The sequence below is a fragment of the Panicum virgatum genome, chromosome 7K (genome assembly GCF_016808335.1).
Source record: "Panicum virgatum strain AP13 chromosome 7K, P.virgatum_v5, whole genome shotgun sequence".
Lineage (NCBI taxonomy): Eukaryota > Viridiplantae > Streptophyta > Magnoliopsida > Poales > Poaceae > Panicum > Panicum virgatum.
The window spans coordinates 29,247,932-29,272,819 of NC_053142.1; the positions used below are offsets into that span (position 1 = coordinate 29,247,932).

Sequence of the window (24,888 nt, forward strand, 5' to 3'; positions counted from 1 at the left end):
GAGCCCCACTCCACAGGAAAAACACACGGGAGTGCAGGGGTCCGAGCGGGCCCAACAGGGCCCACCAGTGGACCCCACGCTCATCCGGGCCCGACCGGGTTCTGGCCGCTCGGGGAGGCCCAGGAAAGTCCCATTCCTTCTCAGCGAAGACATCCGCTCGGTAGAAAATCTTTACCGTGCGGGTGGTCCCAACGATTACCGCGCCGCATTACCGGAGCCAGCGCGAAGCCCAAGGAAGGGCACGGCTTTCTCGTAAAAACACCATGATTACGGAGGAGCCGTGCGGCGAAGAGCAGGCTGGGCAGGCTTATCTCTTAGCCGCGTCACATTAGGAGGGAGATGGACGGTGGACGGGGTCCATCTCATTTACCGCGTGTCCCACGGTAACTCTCCACCTGACCCCGGCCGCCTACCCGGGTTTGACCCAGGTCACCCCGGGCAAGGCACGGACCCACCAAGTCGGGGGAGGACCACCCCGGGACGCCACGCAACACCTCGGGACGCGCCCCAGGATCTCCCGGGGTGCACCGCGGACATCTCGCGGTGGGCCCGACCCATTGATCGGTTGGCTGACAAGGAGTAGGGCAAGTTGATGGACAGCACCCGCACCCGGTGCGGAGCGTTCACACCAGAAGGAGGATATTCCCAATATAATTTGTACTCTATAAATAGCAAGGTCCCAGAATGGCAAAAGGATCGGATCTTCCGAACTCACAAGGCAATAATTTGACACAACTCACATGACGTAAGGTGTTACTCCTCAGGGGCAACCTGAACCTGTCTAAAGACCACAGTCTTACCACTTCCCTTGAGGGAGTTTTCATTGCATATTACACCCCTGGCCGAATCTCTAAACAGGGGTTCCCATGAATCCCTGCTTGCGGTACTCACCCACCGTCAGGGCATGCCAAGTCCTCTTTCAATCTCAAGGATTTGCCGGCTTAGCGTTCGAAGATGCTCATAGGAGTAGATTTACATATGTGCGTTCTTAGGGGTGTGAGTGCGCCTGCGTATTGCCAGTTTCTGGGTTGAACCGTGTAATCTCAAAAAAAATGCCAATACCTCTTTTGGGCTCACCTTTGTATATTCATATATCATCATTGATTATTTCTTTTACATTCTATGATCGCATTATATTCCTAACAATATTTTCGTCCGGGGTGATGGTTTTAAGTTTTGGGAGAAACAGCAATATATGCTGTGATCAAGTCGATCCACATCAACATAAAACTCACTGGAGAGAGAGAGAGAGAGAGAGAGAGAGAGAGAGAGAGAGAGAGAGAGAGAGAGAGAGAGAGAGAGAGAGAGAGGCACAAAGAATAAGTTTTGGGGAAGCACAAATTCGTGACCATGATGATAACAGAAGAGACACCTCCTTCAGGGTTTATGCCAAACATTTACTAAAATAACCCCTTTTGACATTCTTTCTAAACTTTTGTCATAAACTTTATCACCTTTATCCCATTACTAGTTTGAGCTTCTTGCCAAAACTTAGTCCGAATATTCTGTACATGATCCTCCAATAATGAATGAATACTTTCTTCACCTAATTAACCAACCAATTAAACATTTAGATGTTCGTTTTGTCTTTGTGCTTCCTTTATTCTATCCTACAATGGAGCACCCAACACTTTTTATTTTATGTTACAACTAAGCGTGAGTTTCCTTCTGGTGGAATCTTTTGGTACGGATTTGAGTCTCCAATTCAATATGAGTGTTCTTTTTTCATCTAAGTAGTCCTTATGTGTTATGTGTTAGGGCGATGTTCCCCTCTACAATGTGGCGCTACTTTTTTTTTTTTACAATGTGGCACTACTAACCCTCTTCCATCTTTGGCATTTGTTCCGGCCATTGTTGGGCCATTCTCGTTTCAAGTTAAGAGACCTTCACTTCATGACCGAGCTAGGTAGCGCCAAGTATGTGGTGAAGGAATAAATATTGCCACTTACACATTGCCAACGACATTGCTACTTTGAAGTGCATGCATGCATCCAAAGAAGTGCAGGAAGAGATCGATGTGTAAGAATAATGTTTTCCAGGTTCATTCCTCCCCCCGGAACTAGTTCCACATCAACTAGCCTTTCCGAAAAGCTATTTCCTTTAATTGGCACGAGAGAGCTCCCTTTTGGGATTATTATATTCTTGCCCCATTGCTGATCATGCTTTATTTGTCCTAGCTAATGCAATGTGTTGCTGATTTTGTCGCTGATCGCTTGCATACTGAGAGAAATAGAGTTACTGACTACTTTTAATGGTGTGCATCTATATATGTTATATAGATATGCGCTTTTAGCTCTCGTTTTTCTTTTTCTGTCTTTAAGTAAATAATTGGAGTATATATGTGTCATTGTCGCGCCTTGCCAGATTAACCATCTTTTTTGTCACTTCCTTTTTTTGTCAGTTCTTTTAGCAAAAGGAAACGCTCTAAGCTTCAGTTCCTCTGAAACCTAGTGCATCGTAGTTTGCAAGGATGAATACTTTCCTGTGGTCGGGCACTGTACTTTGTACTCCACTAGAGGAATCTGGTCTAGTTTGCAAGTGTTACAGAAAGAACCTCTAGAGCAATCCAATTATTTATTGGGGCCCTTAGAAAGTTATTAGTGGCATTTGTCAACAGAACAGCACAAGAAGTGCTGCAATTTGGTCATTTGGGTGCACAAATTACGCTAGAGTCGGATCATTAAGGCCCAGTTTAGGAAATGTTGAGACAATCCACACGACAGAATGTTTTTTTTACCATCTTGGACACGACAGAATGTTGATGTTGGCAAGAATCAAGTTGGCCAGCTGCTGGTTCTGTTTTGCCATTTGTCTGCTACTAGCAGTGTGACTGATGAACTCCCTTTTCCAGGCAACCATCACACACATCTCCCTCAACTTCGTAGGGGCCTGATCTGCACTCATACAGAGAGGTGGGAGCAACAGGGCAAATAAAAAAGTGAGGGATCGAAAAGGCGACCAGAGGGGGGAATGGGAGCCGATTAAAAAATATCACAATCGGAAGCTCGGCTTAAGATCCAAAGTATGCACCCAACCCTATCGTCGTAGGTGAAGTGTGGAAGTGTGGAGTAGCTATGGAGGAGCTACACTAGCACACGACAGCCCTAGGGAACAGCGAAAACAATCGCGGAAGCAAACGCGAAAAACGGCACAAGATTCAGCACGGTATATATCACCGGTTGATCTGACGTACAAAGACTTGAGCACGTCGGTTTAACCGATGATACAGAGCCTGCAGCACGATAAAACAGTGCACCAGTTAAACCGACGAAATCGACAATTTACGCCGGTGCAGTTGTCCAGAGAAGCAGCAAAACAACGTAGTGAACACCGGTTAAACCAACGTGCACAGGGAGCACCTCGTCTGTTAAACCGATGCCCAGAATAGGACAGAACCCAGTTCCACTCACCGGTTAAACCGATGAGGGACAAAAAGAACTCGTCGGTGCAACGGTTCAACACCCAGAGAAGCTGTCACGAAAACAAATACACCGGATGATCCGGCGTTATTGCATCGGTGCAACAGAGGAGCGTCGGTTCAATTCGTCAAAAACCCTAACAGCCAAAACCCCTACTCACCGATTGATCCGACGTGTATATGTTTAAACACGTCAGTTCATCCGGTGATATGATGAATTCTGTCCGAGTGCAGAAACAGATTTTTCAGCCCGCGACCTTTTGAAAAACTTGGTGATTGGAGGATCAAATCAAGTCCAAATGAGCTCAAATTTTGTAGGCATGATCACAAAGACCTTATGAACATATTTATGGAAGGAATTGACGAATCACTCCATGATGCGGGAGGAATCGAGGAGTTCCCGAGCAAGAACGGGGTTTTCTCAAGAACGCAAGAACATCAATTCGAGGGAGCTCGTGAATCCTAGTGATCTTGCACTAATAGTAGCGGTTTGGATCCATCACAAAGAGCTCAGAAAGCCACCAAAATCTCGTGCATCAAAACTCATCAAACCAAAAATGAAAATCATCATACGAGAGGAATACGACCCATGAATTTGACATAAGATCAAAACACCGGAGGGCACAAGGAGGATAGGGCCTCCTTTCCCAATCAAATTCAATACAAGGTCTTAAAAATCCATCCCTAAGAGAGGAGAGGGAGGAAGAAGAGAGGAAGGGAGAGAGGCGACAGGGGAGAGGGCGTGCTCCTCTGGGCGCCAGAAGAAGAGAGGGAGAGTGAGAGAGGGAGGGCTGCCCACTCCCTAAATATCTCAAACTAACTCTAAACGCGAAAGGACTAAATTACCCCTAGAGCAGAAATTAAACTAGAAGGCCCGTAGGGGCAAAACCGGAAAAGATACAAGGACTCATCCGATGGCCGAGGTTCTTTCTTCGAATCGAAGTCTTCTCCGCGATGCCGCCACGTAGATGAAGATCCGGTCCGCGGTTTTGGAGGGTCCGCGAAATTCGGGTAGGTGGCCGGTTTTGAGAAAACCGTCAAAACTCCACGCGCGGGAAAGATTCCCGCCTCCACGCCGTGGCCCTGGACGCCGTTCCCGCCTCGGCCTTCTGACGGCCCTAGACGCCGCCCGACGCCCGTCACCTCCTCGCCCGCAGCGAGGCCCTAGACGCCGTCGACGCCCGTTCCTCCGCCAGTCCCGAGACCGACGCCCGTGCCTCCACGACTTGGCATCTTTAACCGCCGTACGCCAGCTTGGTTTTGTGGCACAAACCAAGAAACCCGCCTTCCGTCGGCGCTTGCGCCCTTAATCCAGGAGTGGACGCCCAGCTGCCGCCCGGCCCGAGCTCCTGTCACGGCTGTCATTCACCGCCGTCCACCGCACGGTCCATCGGCCACAGCACCTCCACGCCAGCTCTCCGTCGACACTTGACGCCCGTGTACCTGCAACCAAAGACCAAGTACACGATCACACCGCACAGTTGACAATTCACTCATCACAGCCAGGAGTGAGTACTGCTCATTCCTCAAAAAGGATTCCGGCCGGGACTACATGCCGAAAGCAAGGAGCTGGGAATGAAAAAAGGGATCGGGAAGCCAAAGCTTCAAGAATCTGGCTTCTTTTGCCTGAAGTTTATCAGTTCGGCGCCGCCCGATTGGATGCAAAGCAAAGCGTACTCGATCAGCTGATCGGAGGAGAACCGAACACATCACATGCAGCGCACGCAGCCTAATCATCATCAGCCCGTTGTCGTATTAGTTGACATGGCCATGAGCATGCACGTCCACCTAGTATATAGAGAATCTTTTAGCTTTGCGCCGACTTGGCCGGCCGGCCAGCCGCCTCCATCGTCTGTCGTGAGTACTGAATCAATTCTCATTCTGTACACACTAGTTTGTCCAGCCAGCCATGTGGCCTCCTCCCTCATCTTTTCCACCAAATTAAGCTCCTCGTGATAGGCTGATAGCTAGGTTCGGCCACAATGATCGATATTCCTTGCTACTCTACCATGTAGGCAACAAGCATGCATGCATGCACTTATCGAGATTGATTAGCGAATCAGACGTACCTTTGATCCAAGGTTTTAACTTTTAAATCTCCCATTATAGCTATTCGAGGCAGGATACAACTATAGTTTGTGTTATAGCCTCACTCAGCCACTATTTAGCTGTTTTTTAAAGTCCGGCCGCTAAACCCCGTAGCCCGCTATTTAGAATCATGCTTTGATCACGGTCCACAATCACGGAAATGTTTTTTTTCTGGGGCCAGAAATGTTATCTTTAGTGATGTGTATATAAGTGAAGTGAAATGGTCCGACCAAGCCCTCGTTGTTGCCACAATTTTATTTTTTAGACAGCACAACACTCAGAAACACCATGATTTGTATATAGCATAATCATCTTCCATCTTATATATGGACGTTCTCTAATTGTTAAAATGTTTTTAAGAAGCTAAGCCACTACAAAAAAGGAAACACTTGTATATATGTTTACTCAAAATCCCAAGCCACACATGCATTTAGGGACCAAATTCACAAAGACACGCTTCTAGTTCAGTTTAAATAAAAGGGAGGAATTTTCATTCATACCACCACTTGAGCAGCGATTTTTATGTGTATCACAAATTAAAGCCAGTTAATGCCATGTGGGGTATGTGGGTCCTACATGTCATTGACATAGGGCTGGTGGCATAAATGCAAGGTGTACCTCAAATGGTGGCCGGTATAGATGAAAAACACTCCTGTAAAACGGTACACTATCACTATTGTGGTTCATTTCTGTGGAATTCAATGGAAATGCAAGATTTTTAGCGGCGCAGATTCATAAAAAAAGTGTGGTTTATTTTGTGGTATATTGAATGCAAATACAAGCATCTTTAGATAAAGTAAGGTCTCAGTTTTTTCTGAAGTGTTTCTAGTTTCCTCAAGATGGAAAATGAGTTTTTTTTTGAAATGGAAAATGAGTTATTTGAATCAATGCTGGACGCAACAGAATTCTACCAAAATCCTTCCCTTCACACATTAGGCGTCATGTTTCATATGGGCCTACAATGGGCCACTTCAAGTCGGCCTTCTTGATCCACTCCTATAACGGGCCTAGCATCGGCCTACTTCATCAATTAATGGGCCTGTTCGGCCTTGCTACCTTGTCTCGAAAATATCTTCCACCCCGTGGGCCCGGACCCATCAGCATCATTCTTCCTCACCGACTTGTGGGCCCCACACGTCAGCCCCACTCACCCGCGCCCCCCATCTGATGCTCCTGCTCCGCCGCCGCGTCCGCTTCCTCCTCCCGTCGTCGCTCTCGTCCCCTCGCGCGCCGCTCGCAAAACCTCTCCCGCTCCCCCTCCGCCACCCGCCCAGAATACTAGCCTCGGCGGCGCGCCCGCTCGCGTCCATGGCCGCGCCGGCGGCGATGAGCCGGGACGCGTTCCGCGCGGCGGTGACCAACACGCTGGAGCGGCGCCTCTTCTTCGTGTCCTCCTTCAAGATCTACAGCGGCGTCGCGGGGCTCTACGACTACGGCCCCCCCGGGTGCGCCGTCAAGGCCAACGTCCTCGCCTTCTGGCGCCAGGTACTGCACTACTGCCGTACCTAGCTATAGCTATAGCTCCCACAAGACTTTTAACTTGCTAGGAATTTGAAGCATAGGCGGCACCATTTGACCCATTTTGATTCTGAATTGAGGCGAAATAGGATGCGAGGGGCCCCGCTGGGTGCTGAATTTTTGTTCTATTTGTTCTGGTCTCACCGAGAAAGGTCGTCTGGCCCTTTGTTTGCAAATAGTAAGGTTTATAGCGTGGCTCCGTGGATGTGCCGTGTTGGAGTTTCACGTCGACATGTGGTGCGCTGTGGTGTGGTATGCGCTGATTGCTGAAATCGGTTGCCTACCTTTTGGTGAAAGGGAAAGGTGGCTACTGGATGCTCTGGCTTAACCAATGCTTCTTTTGTAAATCTTAAACTTGGAAATTACTCTGGGTTTGTTAAGTTCGTGTATTAGCAATTTAGCATGATTAATTTGGTTTCCTGGACTGTAGATGATCAGGGAGCAGCTTTCACTTCTCAGTTTCACTGTTTCAGGGATCACAAAGTGAACATTTTCAAGGCTTAACGTTAATTCGCGGATTTTTTAAACTATGCCCTGCAAATAATAGTTTACAATGGTGATAAATAAAAGGAGCCTAGCTTATGTGTAAATATTGTGGGGCTGGTTGCCATCAGGTTGTACTGAGAAAGTATACTAGTCAGAGGAATGGGCAAACAGTTACAGAAAAATCATCCTAGTCTACAAGTTAAAGTCGTCAAATTTCTTTTTTTTTTCTTTACTTTTCAACAGTTCATCAGCAGTTCAACACCACTGACTACATCTAATACAACAATTAGCTTCAGGATGCTCTCAATTCATATTACTATGTTATAAGGTCAATTTTGGTGCAGCTAAGGAATGCATTATTAAATTTCTATGAATAGCTTTTACATTTGATAATGCTATGAAAAAATCACAAAGCTACGGATCTAGAGGATAGCTGTGTGCTTGGGTCGTTGGTTATATGTGCTTAAATCCTCTGAAGGAGAATATGTAATTTAATTTTGTGATACAATTGATGGTAAATCTATTAGTTTTGTGATAAGATGACTTAGATGAGTAACTATGTTGTTTTATAAATCAATTAATGCTAGATATATAGTTCTGTGATATGGTGGCATAAATCTGTAGTTTTGCCAAAATGCATGTTATATTGTGAAATTTACACAGTATTTGAATACCAGACACATCTAGGAGAAACTGTCTTACTCTGACTCACAACTTTCCAATCTGATGCATGGATGGTCAGAATGCTCTGGGTACCAGCATTGTTGTAAAAATGTTTCCGTTACCATTTTTCTTGTAATAGAAAAAATGGAGTGGATGTGTGTTGCATAAATCTTGACATGTGTTGATGTATCCTTAGTTTAAATATTTTAAATGTTTAGACTGATATGTATTGGATGTATCAGGCAAAGACTACCTAAGTTTTGAATACATGAAAATTGTTGCAATGAGTGTTTTATTTTGCTGGAATTTAGGTTTCTTTCACTTGATATGTTCCAGTGCCCAGATGTATTAACTATATAGCTTCAGTACTTTTAACACTTGTGAATGTAACACTTGTGAACGTAGTATTTTCATATCGATCATTACTTGCTATCTAATGTACACCTTTTTCAGCATTTTGTGTTAGAGGAAGGGATGCTTGAGGTTGACTGTCCATGTGTGACACCAGAAGTTGTCTTGAAAGCCTCTGGTCATGTGGATAAATTTACAGACTTAATGGTTAAAGATGAAAAGACAGGCAACTGCTACCGTGCAGATCATTTGCTCAAGGATTTTTGTAAGGATAAGCTTGAGAAGGACCAGACGTTGTCACCTGAGCAGGCAGAAGAATACAATAAAATTCTTGCTATCTTGGATGATCTCTCTGCAGAGCAATTGGGTGCTAAGATTAAGGAGTATGGGATTGTTGCTCCTGACACCAAGAACCCATTGTCAGATCCCTACCCCTTCAATCTCATGTTTCAGACTTCCATTGGGCCGTCAGGTTTGAGTCCAGGGTGAGACAATAATAGCTGAATATATTCACATAGAGCTATGTTCAGTCAAGTTTGAGCTTATATGTTTCATTGGTTTTGCAGGTATATGAGGCCAGAGACAGCACAGGGTATCTTTGTGAACTTTAAAGACTTGTACTACTACAATGGCAACAAGCTACCTTTCGCTGCAGCTCAAATTGGCCAGGCCTTCAGGAATGAGGCATGATTTTCTGTTCATTACCTTTTGCTAGTCTTGCTCTGATTAACATATTTGCCATCTAAAATGTGATGTGACACGTGAAAGTACACTTGAGTAATCAGCTATTTATTAGGTATCTAGATTCAGCACAAAAGATATTATTTATAAACTTACCTTTGAGGTAAACTGCACTAGTAAAGTGTGCACAAGTACATTAATTAGCTGTAACTTTACTACTTTAGTTCCCAAAATACTCTGTGGACTGAAACAAACTTCTTCATTAGATATCTCCCCGCCAAGGCCTTCTGAGAGTCCGTGAGTTTACATTAGCGGAAATTGAGCACTTTGTGGACCCAGAGGACAAATCCCACCCCAAATTTGGTGATGTCTCTGACCTAGAATTTTTTATGTTTCCAAGAGAGGATCAAATGGCAGGAAAGTCAGCCACAAGACTTAAACTTGGAAATGCTGTATCCGAGGTATTTCATTCATATACTTCAGTTACATGTTGTGGCAATATGTTATTACTGGTTCTGTTCTCTTATTTTGCAGTTGATGTCACAGTAATTTATGCTACAACTTGTAGGGAACTGTGAACAATGAGACCCTTGGCTACTTTATTGGAAGGGTCTACCTTTTCTTGACACAACTTGGGATTGATAAAGATCGTCTACGCTTCCGGCAGCATCTGCCAAATGAAATGGCTCACTATGCTGCTGATTGTTGGGATGCAGAGATTGAATGCTCTTATGGATGGATTGAGTGTGTTGGAATTGCTGATAGGTCTGCCTATGACTTGCGTGCACACTCGGTATGTATTAGTATTGTCACCAAATGCTTGCAGTCATGGAAATGATCAAATGATTATTCATTGTACACCATTACTTATGTGCTTGATCATCAAGCTAAGAAGCGAGGAGCACTGCATTTCTTTTTTCTTAAGTCACCTTTCTTAATAGTCAATCTTCTATCTAAAATAAAAAAATTATGGTCAAATAGGTAATATTATAGAAAGTGGACCTTTTGTTTTACTGTTTTACTTTCAAAGAGTTAAAAATGTCATTTTAATTTAGTTAGATACTCTGACTTCATTTGCCCCATTTGTTTGTCCTACACCAAAATAAATAAATAAATCATTCAGTTTTGAAGTTTTCTTTTGCTCATAGCATCATGATAGAACTACCCCTTTCTAATGTCGTTATTGGACGAATGGACAGGATAAAAGTGGTGAGAAACTTGAAGCACATGAAAAGTTTGCAGAACCCAGAGAAGTGGAGGTTAGCTTTCCCTTTCCTTTTATTGTTCGCAAATGCTTTCAGTCATTATTTTTCCATAACAATTGTTTTTCATTCTCCCAGCTGTGAAGCTGTAAGGTTTCTGCCAGTTTTTAAAATTAATTGCTTTTCTAATAGTAGTTTCATTTTGCCACATTCAGAAATTAGTTATAACCCCATCAAAGAAGGAGCTTGGTCTTGCATTCAAAGGGAACCAAAGGATGGTTCTTGAAGCATTGGAAGTAAGTTTTATTTACACATTTGCTTGTTATATCATGTTTTTATTGTGTGTCTCACTTTCACTTCGTTCAGGCAATGGGTGAGACTGAAGCTTTGGAGATGAAAGCTGCGTTGGAGTCCAAGGGGGAGGTTGAGTTTAAGGTGTGCACCCTTGGGAAGGATGTTACGATAAAGAAAAACATGGTTTCAATTAATATTGAGAAGAAAAAAGAACACCAAAGGAAATTTACTCCTTCCGTCATTGAACCATCATTTGGGATTGGGCGCATTATATACTGCCTTTTTGAGCACTGTTTCTACCAAAGGCCTGGCAAGGCAGAGGATGAGCAGTTAAATGTGTTTGGTTTCACCCCTCTTGTTGCCCCAATAAAGTGCACTGTCTTTCCACTGGTCAAGCTTGAGAAATTTGAGGTTGTTGCAAAGAAAATTTCAAAGGCCTTGACAGCAGCAGGGATTTCACATATTATTGACATGACAGGTACACGACCAAACTTCATGGACTTGCGCTTATTTTCTATTCAGCACTTATATCTGAGCTCTACTGTTGTTTTTTTGTTATTTTTTGCATCTTACTATACTTTTAATAATGAGATAGATAAGTAGCTTTACACGATTTGTCGACTGATTGTTAAATTTTTAATGTCTTGTAGAGGTTCGAATTTCCTCTTGGTATGCTTCGCGACTCACTGTCCTGCTCTGCTTTCTTTTCAAAAATATTACGATTGAATTAAATGGAGCATGTAAATTTGTTCTTCTAGATAAGTTGTTATGGCACATTCCATACTGCACCTGATGATCTAAAATTGTAAATTCCCAATACTATTTTTATGGTATCATGCTTTAGCCTAGTGGGTAGTGACAGACTGCAAGGCTAGTGATTGGTGGATGTGATCTTGTTCATTGTCTTTGTACTTTCCAGTCATGTCGTGGATACTTTGCTGCAGGTAACACAATAGGAAAACGCTACGCAAGGACGGACGAGCTGGGCGTGCCCCTGGCGATCACGGTTGACAACACCACAAGCGTGACGGTGCGTGACCGGGACAGCAAGGACCAGATCCGTGTGGAGGTGGATGAGGTGGCCTCGGTGGTGAAGGAGGTGACGGCCGGGCAGAGCACCTGGGGCGACATCATGTGGAGGTACCCGGCGCACACCGCCTCCGCCGCCGAGGATGAGGAGGCCGAACCCTGAAGAGCACAACCAAAACAATATCCAACGATCGTAGGCCCCCGCATAACATTTCCTGCTTAACAGAAACAGAATGCGTTGTCATTGTCAATTGTGATGTTCGACCTGTAAATTTCATCAGATAGTTTCCTTGTGAGTTGTGATGTTCGACCTGTAGATTTCATCATTTCCACCTTAGGAACTGCAGTATTTGATGAATCCTTTCTCAGATTGCGATTTGCACATTATCCTTTTTTTGAAAAGAAAAATAGCACAATTCGTGACTCCATGTTAATGCTCATTTGCTCCTCAGAGAGCATTATAGATCTCATCAGCCACTAGGTGTGGAATTCAGGGGCCCACCTGTCATTGGTGCAGCTCAATAAGCTGGCTAGCTGAAATGTTCAGGCCCAATAAAGTATATCTAGGCCCACGTAACACAATGGGCTGCAGAAATCCGGGCAGCGTAGCCCAGCACCCCCAATATTTTTCTCCGCCTCCCGTTTTTTTCCATTCCTCTCTCTCTCTGTCTCTCTCTACCTCGGCGCGCGTCCAGGCGACCGGGCGGGGCGAACCCTAGCCGAGATTAGATTGGAGGCGAGCGCCACCACCGGCGGAGGAGGACGACGACGACAAGATGCTGAGGGTTGCGGGGAGGAGGCTCTCGTCTTCCCTCTCCTGGCGCCCCGCCGCGGCGGCTGCCAGGAACCCGCTCGCCGGCGCGGGCGCCCCCGGCGGGGACGACGACTCTGCCCGCGGCCGGAGCCAGCCGCGGTTCTCCATGGAGCACCCCTTCTTCGCCGCCGCCAGGGGTAAGCGCGCCGTGTGCCCTCCGCCTGCTTCGTGTGTTTCCGTGTAGATTCGGCTCGGATTTTGGGATCGGGATCCCGTCCCGCGTGTTCCGGAGGATCCCTTGATCCGATACGTGGGTATATACTTTGCCGCGTGATGGGTGATGTTCAGGCCCCGATGATGGCGTGGTTCTGCTTATTACGAAGCGTTATGTAACTCTCGTTAGGGCTCTTTGTTCTTCACTTGCTTGTTATGATGTACTAGCTTACTGCCGGTAGTTCTTACCTGGATCGGTCTTGTCCGTGGTCTACATTCATAGTATACTGTTGCCATCTGATCCACTTTACCTGGCCGTTTGATAAATTTGTGCTCAACTTGTTTGGATGATTTTGTATTTCCGTTTGAAGTAATGCCTTTGCCTTAATGGATGAGGGTGACCATTTCTGCTGCCCCTAGAAGCATGACGTATGTTCTCGTTTTTACCATGCTTTTATGTTGTTTGGAGCAACATTTCTCCACCTGCTGTTACTGAGCGTTGTTTGAACATAAATAATTGGACAACTCTAAGGGACCGATCATGTAGACATGCAATTTTACCTGACAAATCGGTGATGAGTTGTCTTGCTATGATGGCAATGTTGTGTAATGTGAGTATACAAGAGGGGGAGGGACATTTTCTAGCAATATGTCAATACTCTTTTTAATCCCCCAAAATGCTTGTGCTAGGGCAGCTAGTCTCTCCTTGCTTAAAGAAAAAAGGCCTAGTTTCTGGAGTTTTTGACCATTATAGCTACTTTATTCATGCTATCTTAGTCTACTTCTTTTAACGAGAAGCTTCTATTAATGTTGTGTGTCACTCATCTATCACCAATTGTTCAGTACCATATTGCATGTTATTTACTAATTTACTTCTGTCTGTGATGATAAACAAGAACAAGTTTGTATGTTTCTTTTGCTTACCTGTTGGCAAGTATACCATGATAGTGACCACTTCCATGTGATTATACTTGGTAGATTCAAACATCTATACATGATACGTCTTGTTAGTCTAAAGCCTGCATATGTGCTGTTTTTTACTGTGATTAGTGTTGCTATGGATGAAGCTCCATTAATAAAATACAAGGATTCCTCTGCCTTATATTCTTGTAGACCCACAAGTTCTGGAGAATCTCTTGATCTGCAAATCTAGGATACCCATAAGATGGCTGGTTTAGGTTCTTATGATTGCCCTAGGTTGACCTGAAAGCCTTCATATTTATATCTTAGTGGTTGCTACATCATCTCTGACCTTTCTAGACATGTGTTTGTTTTCCTTCATCTTCTGCACATATGGCTCTTCCATAATTTTTTCCATCTTCCGTAAATAAGTCTGAATCTACTGCTATAAATTTTTCCTATTTCCACAAGAAGTTGGAATCATAGTTTAAAAAATATGCTAGTTAAATGGTGTATTGAGAAAATTAATGACCTCCAAAGATTAGTTTTGACAGTGCAGTTAGAAGATGCAGAGTAATGATCTCCGCAAATGTTGTAAAGAGCCTTATCAGTTCAGTTGTAAACAATCTGGCTTTAACAGAGTTCTTTAGAAGCTTTCTTGTGCTAACGACACTTAGTATGTGCACCTTCATGTTATCTGTATGCCTCAATTTCTATTTGAATAATTTGTCTCTTACCAAGCCTGAATGATTGGTGTTGTTATCCGGAGACTTACTTTCTTCACTGTTGCATAAAGTACATTCCCTTTGATTTTACCATGTTGATATGTTTTTTGGTGAGTTTGGGTACTATCATGATGATGCTGATAGTACTCATGGCAAATTGGCAAAGCGTGTTGATAACTTGATATGCGTACATTTAATTTGAACATACAATTAGTGACCTACTCATGGAAAAAATAACTCTTCTCTGAACCTCTGAAGTAGCGTACCAACTTTACTTCATTGTCTTGTTTCTTTAGTCTAGTTTTACTGCTTGAACGGCTCTGTTTTTCTTATGTTCTAGAGACCTTATATATGTCTGACTACTTTGACAGTTTGACTTGTCACCTTTGGTGATTTATTTCTGTCAATGTGTTCCAAAACAACAATTAGTTTATAGGTTTCTCTTGTACCTGTTGGCAAAGGCCAAAACAGTGGCCACTATTTACTGGATAAAGAAATTATGCTTTGCTTGGTTTAAAAATATTCATCATATTTTCTATTTGTCAGAGACCTTTGTAGCATATGTGAATTATTACGAAGATCTAAAATTACAAGAGCAAAAGGAACAATGAAGATCCTTCATGTTAGACCTCTATGGGACACTCATTATTCAATGTTGGCTAGTTTCATGAAATGCCTCTTAGGATGATCTTGTTCCTATCGTTAGCAGTGCTGGTTTATCCTTGCTTGCGCTGGAGGTTGAATGCCCTGCTATCATTTGCTATTTGTTTACTTATAATAAAAATGGCTATGTAACATTTATTAACTTGTCCTGCAGGTTTCTCTTCAACTGAAACACTTGTACCAAGGAACCAAGATGCTGGTCTTGCTGACCTCCCAGCAACTGTGGCTGCTGTGAAGAACCCTAACCCAAAGGTGGTTTATGATGAGTACAACCATGAAAGATATCCTCCTGGAGATCCCAGCAAGCGTGCCTTTGCTTACTTTGTCCTGAGTGGTGGGAGGTTCATTTATGCATCACTGCTGCGTCTCCTCATATTGAAGTTTGTCCTGAGCATGTCAGCAAGTAAGGATGTGCTTGCCCTCGCTTCGCTCGAGGTGGACCTCTCCAGCATCGAACCAGGCACCACGGTGACCGTGAAGTGGCGTGGGAAGCCGGTCTTCATCAGGCGCCGGACTGAGGACGACATTAAGCTGGCCAACAGTGTGGACATCGCGTCCCTGCGCCACCCAGAGCAGGACGCAGAGCGCGTGAAGAATCCTGAGTGGCTGGTGGTCATTGGCGTCTGCACCCACCTCGGCTGCATCCCGCTCCCGAACGCCGGAGACTTTGGTGGCTGGTTCTGCCCATGCCACGGCTCCCACTACGACATCTCCGGGAGGATCCGCAAGGGACCTGCACCGTTCAACCTCGAGGTGCCCACCTACAGTTTCTTGGAGGAGAACAAGCTGCTCGTAGGCTAAGAGCTCGGAAAGCACCGCTTATTTTATCTACCGTAATCCGCAGAGGTGAATCCCTGCTGTGCTGTTATATTGTTTCTTTTTTTTGTTGGGTTGGCTAAAATTTTTGTTTCGTGGGAGTCAGGGCCATGCCATGATGGTTCACTGCCATCTACCAAAGTGAATTTTTGTCAAGTAAAAATAATTTGCCACTATCGTGCTACTGAAATGTAAGTTGGAAATGAATTGGGAACTTCATTTTTTCCGAGGTAATGTAGGGAGGGCATTGGATGCCATCTTTCTGGCACATTCTCATGTGATGAATAATAAGCAGCCTCAGTTAATTTTGCCATTTGTTTATCTGATGTGAAGCTCATGGAATACAAAAAAGCTCGATAATCGCGATTATCGGTGAAATTTACCGTTACCGATGTTGACTGATATTGGTTTTCAATTGATTTTTCGATGGATTTCGATCCAAATTTCAAAAATTCAAAGAAATTTATAACTAGTGTGGAAAAAATTCTATAAAAAACTAGAGCCTCTCTATAGTCTAGAATGATGTCACATATTAAAAACAACCACCGTTTGCTTAGACAAAAAAATGTTTCCAATACTAAAGCCTGATAATTGATGCAAATCCATCGATAATCAATGCAAATCAGTTGATATTCAACAATTTTGGTTGATTTTCTATTTCCTTTCACCAACTTGACCAAATATGCATGGGGTATTTACTATATTGTTGTATATTATGCTACAAATGGATGGTTATACTGATAATTTGCAATGTAGATTAGTGTTAAATATTAGTGGTGGGAAGAAAAACTTCAATGTTGACTTGTTAAATCAGTTAGGATACAATAGGCTTCAATGTTGACTATAATATGTATGCTTATACTAAAAAAACTATGTCTAACTGGTTTACATAATTATTATAAAAAGTGTCATTTATGAAAAATGGATGTTTTAAGTGCCTTTCTGTATGAATTATGGATGTGGTCATATGAGTCTGTTACCAATTTGCATAAAACTTGTGTCAATTTATGCTAATATGGACAATGTGGTTTGTATGGACTATGTACTTTTTTGTATTTATGTGCAATTTCATTTGGTGTATGCCTATTTGTGTGGTTTGCATAATTATACATAACATGGATATGTGTAATATGTATCTATAGTTTATTCAATTTATGTCCAAAATATATGTACATGTTTATTTCTAATGCAATTCTATCGTAAGCTACGTATGTATGTATAATTTACCTTATAAAATACCATACTTAACAAACCAAATAAAAATACTATAAAAATTTCTATTTTCCATCTGCTAAATACATTTCTCAGCCGAATTTTCGATAAATCGACCGATTTGCATCGATTATCAATGATAAATCATTGATTATCGATATTTGAATTTGACCTTCCTTATCAGTCGATTTTAGCGATATTTCACCGATTTTCAATCGATTATCGATACCGGAGGGCACTGATAAACCATGTATCAGTGATAACATAAACCCTGGTGAAGCTACGTATTGAACTGGTGATGGTTGGGGATGTGGGGTCAAAATTGCATGCGTTCCAGATCTGCGATCGAGCAATGCCATTGTGGATTAGCTGGTGGTGTTCTGCTGCTGGCTGTGATAAGGCTGTGTTCTTTGGTCCTACCTGACGGTGACTGAGCCGCGTGCACGTCATGGCCTGTTGCCATCACGGGCATAGCAGCGAGTGCGAGACCATGACAGGACGACTGCGCGCAGCCAATGGCCCAATGTCCAGATGGCGTCTGCAAGAGGCATGCCCAAACTTGGTCGGTCTCCCACGTGGTCGCGGTCTGGTTTGGTTTGCCTGTAACGGAGTAAGAAAGAGCATCGCTCTTCTCTTTTAAATACAAAAAACGTTCAAAAATCATCACAAACTACACTTGTTTCATTATTATTTGCACGCATTTCGATCATTGGAATCGCATGGAGCTCACCTAGTTAAGCTCGACGAGCTTTGGTATTAACTCGAGTTGACTCCGTTTTATACCCGAGCTGAGCTCGAATCAAGGCCAGATCGTGCTTAGAAGCTCGGAAGCATCGTCGATCACGAGTTCTTCAGCGGCCGTCCCCTCCATCGTGGTCTGCAAAATACACGCATATTTATACGGGAACACAAACGTAAACCGAAGGCAAAATATTCTAGGGATCCGAAGCAGGGCGTACGTGGCAAAGTAGGGTGGGATATGAAATATCGTGATAGCGAAGAGAACCGGGCAAAAACAACAAGGTACTCGAGCGCAGCGGCACATGGCAAACGGGATGATGAACGGGTCAAGTGTTTAGCCCGCGTCCAGCCCGACGGTCCAAGAGGGGAAGGCGTCAAGGCCAAGCGTGTCCATTCCATTGCGAATCCCCGGGTCCTCGTAAACAAACGGCAGCTCATAGAATTTTCACTATAAAAAATTAAAATTCAAACATTTTTTTTGCAAAGATAACAGTTTCTAGCTCCGCCCTAATAATATAGCGGATCATTTTTTAAATAATAGTAGGTCTGTTTTTCCCGCTGATGCACGTACATTTACTACTAATCGTTAAAAGTGCCCACTTTTTTTTATCATCTTATTCGTGGTATTCCATTCCTCACCAGGTTCTAAATATAAACGGGTCACTATTTGATAGTTGGGTGTTTTTTTCTCCTACTTCACCACACACCTGAACTTTCAGACCCGCTACTAGTTTTGTTACATCTAGAACTCAGTGAAATAAATTTTAGCAGCTAGTATAAAACATGTTTAAACGTTGTCACTGAAAATTGGTCAAATAAAGATGTACTCCGGTTGTACCGTTCAGGGATACGTCTAGTTCTTTTTAAGCTAGTAGTAGTCTAGTACAAGCTGGTAAAACTCTGAAAGCAGGATTTCAGTTCATCAGAAAAAGCAAAAACCAGAATAATAGTGATTGCTAATTACAGGGATTAATACTACTTAAACTTACTTCCTAAACTAGGAATTAGGTCCCTGGAAAAAAAAACTCTTTCCTAAACTTGGATTCAGAGAAAGTGCTTCCCTTTGATTACTGTGGACTACTAGTTGGACTGGGGACCCATCCTCTCTCCTCTCTCCTCTCCATTTGTCCTACCAAAATCTCTCCTTTGCTTAGCTCCTCAATTCCTCTTCCTCCTCTTTGTCGAGTTCCCCAAATCCAATCCCCTCGTGAAGCTCTCCTCCCTTCGCCCCTAGAGGTCGAGACCGGCGCAGGCGTCCCCTCCGGGATGGGATCAGGAGCGGGGTGGCTCCCCGTGGCCCTCCTGCTGCTGGCCGCCTCCGTCCTCTCGCCGCGGGTCGCCGCAGCCGCCGCCGCCGCCGGCGGCGAGGCCGAGCATGCCGTTCAGCAGCACAGCGAGCGCATCTCAGGTGCCTCCCAACTTCTTCCCCTTTAGCATCTCCAAACTTTGCCTATCCAAAGCTGATTCCTGCTATGATTTAGGAATCTAGTTTTTTTTTCTCTCCCCTTTTGCGCGTTGTTGTTCCCCTGGAATCCGAAGCCCGCGTGGCCGTTGCTTGTGGATTGATAATTTCTTCGTCGCGCCTGGAGCTGGAGGTTCAATTTCTGAATATTTTTCGTTGGTGCTGTTGCTTAGAGTTGTGGACTAGGACCCTTTGAGGGCTAATAAATCCGTGTCATTTCAGCCCAGTTTCCTTCCCTTTTTGTGCCTTTTGTGTTGGATTTCTCTTTTCTGTGATATCAAGCTTAAGTTTTCAGGATCAAGTTCGGTCCTTTTTCTCGTTAGGTTGTGTAATGTTACCATCACCCTTTAGTTGTTAGCTGTAGGGTTGATTTTCGGTGTTCTCCTTGCCCATTTTATCCACAAATTTCTTGCGTTTCGTAGTTTCATGACAGGTTGATCCCTAGCCTAGCCACTCTCAAAACATGAGAAAAAAGAGCTTTTATGCAGCTTTGTATACTGTGTTCAGTTGGCTGAAATGGTATGGAATCAAAGAGGAGCCTAACTCAATAACATGAATTGATTAAAAAATAATAAATGGCTGTTTCATCGTAAGTTTCAAATCAAGTAGAGGATGCTCAACATGTTATTGAGCTTCCAAACCAATTTTGGGTGGAAATATCAACATTCATGTTTCTCTGCTGCACTTTTTTTTTGCATCATATATGTTATGTGAGTTGCTGGAATGTCTGTACTGACATGACAACAATGGAACTGTAGGGAGTGCTGGTGATGTGTTAGAAGATAATCCTGTGGGGAGGTTGAAGGTTTTCATTTATGACTTGCCGAGGAAGTACAACAAGAAGATGGTCACCAAGGATCCACGGTGCCTCAATCACATGTTTGCTGCAGAAATTTTCATGCATCGTTTCTTGCTCTCAAGTGCTGTGCGGACTCTAAATCCCAAGGAGGCGGACTGGTTCTATACGCCAGTTTATACTACTTGTGATTTAACTAATGCTGGACTGCCCTTGCCATTTAAGTCACCACGGGTGATGAGGAGTGCAATCCAATATATTTCAAACAAATGGCCCTTCTGGAACAGAACTGATGGAGCAGATCACTTCTTTGTTGTTCCGCATGATTTTGCAGCATGCTTCCATTACCAGGTGAGTTCCCATGCTCATCATGGTTTCCATTGTGTATATTTTGGCCTTTTAATGCCTTAACTATTTTTTTTCCTCAGAAGATGCATGGGTAACAATTGTATCGATGTTTGCAGGAAGAAAAGGCTATTGAGCGTGGAATTCTTCCATTGCTGCGACGTGCTACTTTGGTTCAAACTTTTGGACAGGAAAATCATGTCTGTCTGAAGGAGGGTTCTATCATTATCCCACCCTATGCTCCTCCACAGAAAATGCAAGCTCATCTGATTTCCCCTGACACTCCACGCTCAATCTTTGTTTACTTCCGGGGACTTTTCTATGATACAGGGAATGACCCTGAGGGCGGGTACTATGCCAGGTAGCAATCACTTTGAGGCTTTAACATATTTGAATCCTATGTTAATGTTTGAGCACTTTATTCACTTCCATAATATTGTTGTACAGAGGTGCACGAGCTTCCCTGTGGGAGAATTTCAAGAGCAACCCTCTATTTGATATTTCCACAGATCACCCTGCCACTTACTATGAAGACATGCAGCGTGCTGTCTTCTGCCTGTGCCCATTGGGCTGGGCACCATGGAGCCCTAGATTGGTTGAGGCTGTGGTCTTTGGCTGCATTCCAGTTATCATAGCTGATGATATTGTGCTACCATTTGCGGATGCAATTCCATGGGAGGAAATTGGTGTCTTTGTCGAGGAGAAGGATGTCCCGAAGTTAGACACAATCCTCACATCAATGCCAATCGATGACATTTTAAGAAAGCAAAGGTTACTTGCAAATCCATCAATGAAGCAGGCCATGTTGTTCCCGCATCCAGCCCAACCGAGGGATGCATTCCACCAAATCTTGAACGGTCTTGCTCGCAAGCTGCCACACCCTGAGGGAACATACTTACAACCTGGCGATAGGCATCTCAACTGGACTGCTGGACCTGTGGGAGATCTGAAGCCCTGGTAGCGAAGAGCAATCTTCTTATCGGATAAGCTTTTCCATGGAAACCCCATAGGAGTAGTCTATACTTCATGAAGTGTGATGTAATCGAAATGTTGTGCTTTAGGTGCAAAATACACCCTGGCCTTGTCTAGTCCTTATGAACACCATGTAACTTATTATCTTTCGATAGAAATGAAATGGTGTTTATCTTGCTATCAAAAGTGCATTTTTGCGATAAGTTTTTGCTACAGCTGTATTGCTGCCCTGTCTATTGCAGCGGTTGTATGTTAAAGATGAAGAATGAGTAGCAAGAAGAAGAATGCAGCACTCATAATATGGCCAGTCGCAAATCTGTGAGTAACATTAGATAGACAGCATAGTTACATTTTTCCTTTTTGTTTTGTCCAGATATTGTTAATCATTGACTCTGTACTTTACTGACACATCCATGCTACATGCAGATGCAGGCCAGGCGACTGATTTGTAGTTTGTGCAGCCTGTCCAGTGATGCCACCGTACTCTTTTCTTACTCAGTCTGATCATCCAAGTCGAGCTTCTTGAGCAGCTCACCGCAGACGGGCAGCGGCACGTCCTTGAAGTAGCCGAGCGGGTTGGCAAGGCGCACGCTGTCGCAGATGCCGACGTTCCTGGTGAGCAGGACGCTGGCGCGGTCCCTGAGATCCTGGACCTCGTCGCAGTCCTTGCGCGGGCTCTGGACAAGGACGACCTCACAGATGTCCTCCTCGTGGCTGTCCTTGAGCTCGATCTTGTAGGTGCCAGTCTCGTCGGTCACGCCGTCGATGGCGCGCTCGACGTTGCCGGTGCCGTAGTGCTTGCACTCCAGCCTGACCTTGGCGCCTGCAATCAAGAGCCCAGGTGAGCCAATGTTTTTGAGTTTTGAAATGCAGGGTCAGGGAAAAAGATTGTATCCAGAGATTGAGAGATGGCACATTACCCTTCATGTACTCGGTGACATTGGTTTCGAACCCGGCACGGCAGGTGTCGCAGTAGACGCGGCCCTGGATGACATAGTCAGGAGCTTTGGTGGCGACGGTAGCCACAATGAAGAAGAGGATGGCGACGGCGGCTGCCGGAAGGATGCGGAGCGAGGCCATGGCCGCCGGGTTAATGTTTCCCCTCCCCTGGATGCTGGAGAAAAAAGGGGTGGGAGCCTTTATTTGGTGGGAAAGGGGAGAGGAGGGTAGTGAAACTAGCCTGGTTTTTGCAATGGGGCTGTGGCGTCCTTTTATAACCTGGGAGGCCGGAAAAGGTTTGGCTGGCTGACCGTGGAAGTAGGAAATAGCTGGAGGCTGGAGCAGCTGTCCTGATTCTGGCCGTGTTTTGCGTGGTTGGGAGGCAAAACATGGTGAAAATTCTGGTGATTTTGGTTGACTTTCTCTGCTGTCCACAGAAGTTGAACGAGATATCAAACATCTCCTCCCATCGAGCATTGCCATTCGCACTCATGGTCCCACGAAATGTGAGTGAACTTATCTTTTTGAAGCAATTTCAATGAACTTATCTTTTCAAAAAGAAATGCGAATGGACATTGACAAATGCTGTTTCATGTCCCTTATAGCGCACGCATCACGAGTGTAAGAATAAATCTTCATGTTCAGGATTTCTGCATTCCAGGTGATGCATGGCCCCGAATGCATATCTTGATCCATCAACTGTGGAATCAGGTTTTGACAAACAACATGAGCATCGAGCAGATGCTTTTTTCGGCAACACCATGAGCATCATCAGCTGCAGTACCGGTTCTATATAAAGCTTTGCATGCAGATGCTTAGCATCAACGAGAAATAACAAGGAAAACAACACTTCCTGAATTGAGCATCAGGAGCTACTCACATTTCCAGATTATTGCTCTTTATTCCTAGAGTAAAATACACCAGCTTTCATCAGATTTGTCTTATGGTGTCATTTAGGTACCTGGACTCTTCAAGTGGGCACTTAGGTCCTTAATGTTGCTAAGTGTGTTATTTAAGGTTAAAAATCACCCTATCGGGAAGTAATTACATACGTCATCACTCTTTAGTGTGCAGCTTGAGATGTCCTTATACTCAACTCCGAGTTTAGGTTCATTGCTAAATGCTAATTACATAATTTCCATGTTCAGATTTCAGACATGAAGCACGTATCTTGACAACTACACTGCCAAATATACTTATTTTCATGGGTTTATTCAAGGAGAAATTTGCAAAAATAGGACTACAATCGTTGCGCTTCGCAAATTTGCCATTCCAAACATCATCATCCTAAAAATAGGACTCTAAACCAGGGGCGGAGCTACGTGTTAACTTTTAATGGCGACTTCCCCCAAAACCAGTGAGAAAATATTGTTCTGCACCGTTCTGACACTGATCTCTAATAAAGCTGACACCAATGGCTCGAGCATCTGGCTCTGCCCCTGCTCTAAACAGCAACCACTTGATTGTACTGTCATTTGGTGTATTTCTCTCCTTTTCTTTTTCTTTTCTCTGTATTTGGAGTGTGAAAAGACCCTTTTACCCCTATGTGATATTGAAAAGAGGAACAGCAATCTGGTCAAGAACACTGGAGGGTCCTCTGAGATATATTAGATAACCTGAACAGGTGAAAACAAACCACAAGAGTTTTGCTGCTCTTTTACATTGTGAAGAAAAAGTCTCTCAGTTTCGTCTCCTCATCTCCTCTCCATGGAATCACAAACTATGAATACCAGATGTACAGTGAAGTTGATTTGTTTATTGCAAATTAAAGAGAAATTTGATGCGTTGGACGCATCAAGCTAAGACATCAAGTAGTAATCCTACTGCAGGTACGCCGTGGAAATCGTGTGACAGCCGCAACAAGGCCGCCGCACAGATCGATGCACACGCACAGAGTGGTTGGTTGGGTCACGTACGTTCACTCGGCTGGCGGCGTGAGCGCGGGAGGGGACGACCCAGGCGCCGGCTGCTGCTGCAGGCCGCAGCCGGCGAGGCAGCCGACGTCGCCCTGGACGCAGGCCGCGGCGCAGACGGGCGCCTCGTCGGCGCGCGCGCCCGCGCACCGCGTGGCGCAGCCCATCGCCTCCGTCACGCACCGCATCGTGCAGTCCAGGATCCTCCGGCTGGCGCGCGCCGCGTCCGGGTCGGGCTCGCCTCCTGCCGCGGTGGTGGCGTCGGCGGCGTCGGTCCCGGCGCCGGTGACGACGACGGCCGTGGTGACGAGGAGGAGGAGAACAAGGGAGGCGAGCGCGATGGCCGCGACACGGGCGGCGCCAGAGGCCATGGTTTTCTCTGGCCGTGTAACTAACCAGCAGCGATGGGAGAAGTGGAGGAGGGAGTAGTGAAGGGCAGGAGAGAGGTGTGTTTGTGCAGGGCAAGCATGCAGGGGACATGGCCATGGCACATGGCTGGTCCTGGTCGCATACGAGATGGATGCAGCTTGAGCAGGGCGGGCGGCACGAGGAACGCGTGGAAAGAAGGCGTCGCATGCAGCCGGCACAGCTGCTGGTCGCTACTCGCTACTACGATCGTCGGCCGACGACCACCCGCCGTGCTCCAGCTAGCCGCTTCATTCCTCGCGTTCTCGGGAGCGGCGGCGCGGATAGAACGATCGACGTGT

General features: G+C 44.8%; 4 protein-coding genes across 4 annotated transcripts; 3 read left to right on the forward strand and 1 right to left on the reverse strand.

Annotated features, from left to right (window-relative positions):
• Window positions 1-6,646: 6,646 nt before the first annotated feature.
• LOC120640803 (glycine--tRNA ligase, mitochondrial 1-like) lies at window positions 6,647-12,153 on the forward strand. The gene is made up of 9 exons (XM_039916721.1): window positions 6,647-6,991; window positions 8,627-9,009; window positions 9,091-9,208; window positions 9,472-9,666; window positions 9,774-9,998; window positions 10,405-10,464; window positions 10,623-10,703; window positions 10,774-11,179; window positions 11,646-12,153. The coding sequence occupies exons 1-9, from the start codon at window positions 6,674-6,676 to the stop codon at window positions 11,891-11,893; spliced, it is 2,034 nt and encodes a 677-aa protein (XP_039772655.1). The 5' UTR covers window positions 6,647-6,673; the 3' UTR covers window positions 11,894-12,153.
• A 221-nt stretch (window positions 12,154-12,374) lies between these two features.
• On the forward strand, window positions 12,375-16,114 carry LOC120640806 (cytochrome b-c1 complex subunit Rieske, mitochondrial). The gene is made up of 2 exons (XM_039916724.1): window positions 12,375-12,681; window positions 15,140-16,114. The coding sequence occupies exons 1-2, from the start codon at window positions 12,507-12,509 to the stop codon at window positions 15,784-15,786; spliced, it is 822 nt and encodes a 273-aa protein (XP_039772658.1). The 5' UTR covers window positions 12,375-12,506; the 3' UTR covers window positions 15,787-16,114.
• Window positions 16,115-18,870: 2,756 nt separating this feature from the next.
• Window positions 18,871-21,515, forward strand: LOC120640804 (probable glucuronosyltransferase Os04g0398600). The gene is made up of 4 exons (XM_039916722.1): window positions 18,871-19,162; window positions 19,975-20,363; window positions 20,477-20,718; window positions 20,805-21,515. The coding sequence occupies exons 1-4, from the start codon at window positions 19,021-19,023 to the stop codon at window positions 21,316-21,318; spliced, it is 1,287 nt and encodes a 428-aa protein (XP_039772656.1). The 5' UTR covers window positions 18,871-19,020; the 3' UTR covers window positions 21,319-21,515.
• A 115-nt stretch (window positions 21,516-21,630) lies between these two features.
• On the reverse strand, window positions 21,631-22,762 carry LOC120640805 (pollen-specific protein C13-like). Its single transcript, XM_039916723.1, has 2 exons — window positions 22,250-22,762; window positions 21,631-22,152 (listed from the first exon to the last, which is right to left on the reverse strand). Exons 1-2 carry the CDS (start codon window positions 22,749-22,751, stop codon window positions 21,821-21,823), a joined length of 834 nt encoding a protein of 277 aa, XP_039772657.1. The 5' UTR covers window positions 22,752-22,762; the 3' UTR covers window positions 21,631-21,820.
• Between the last annotated feature and the right edge of the window lie 2,126 nt (window positions 22,763-24,888).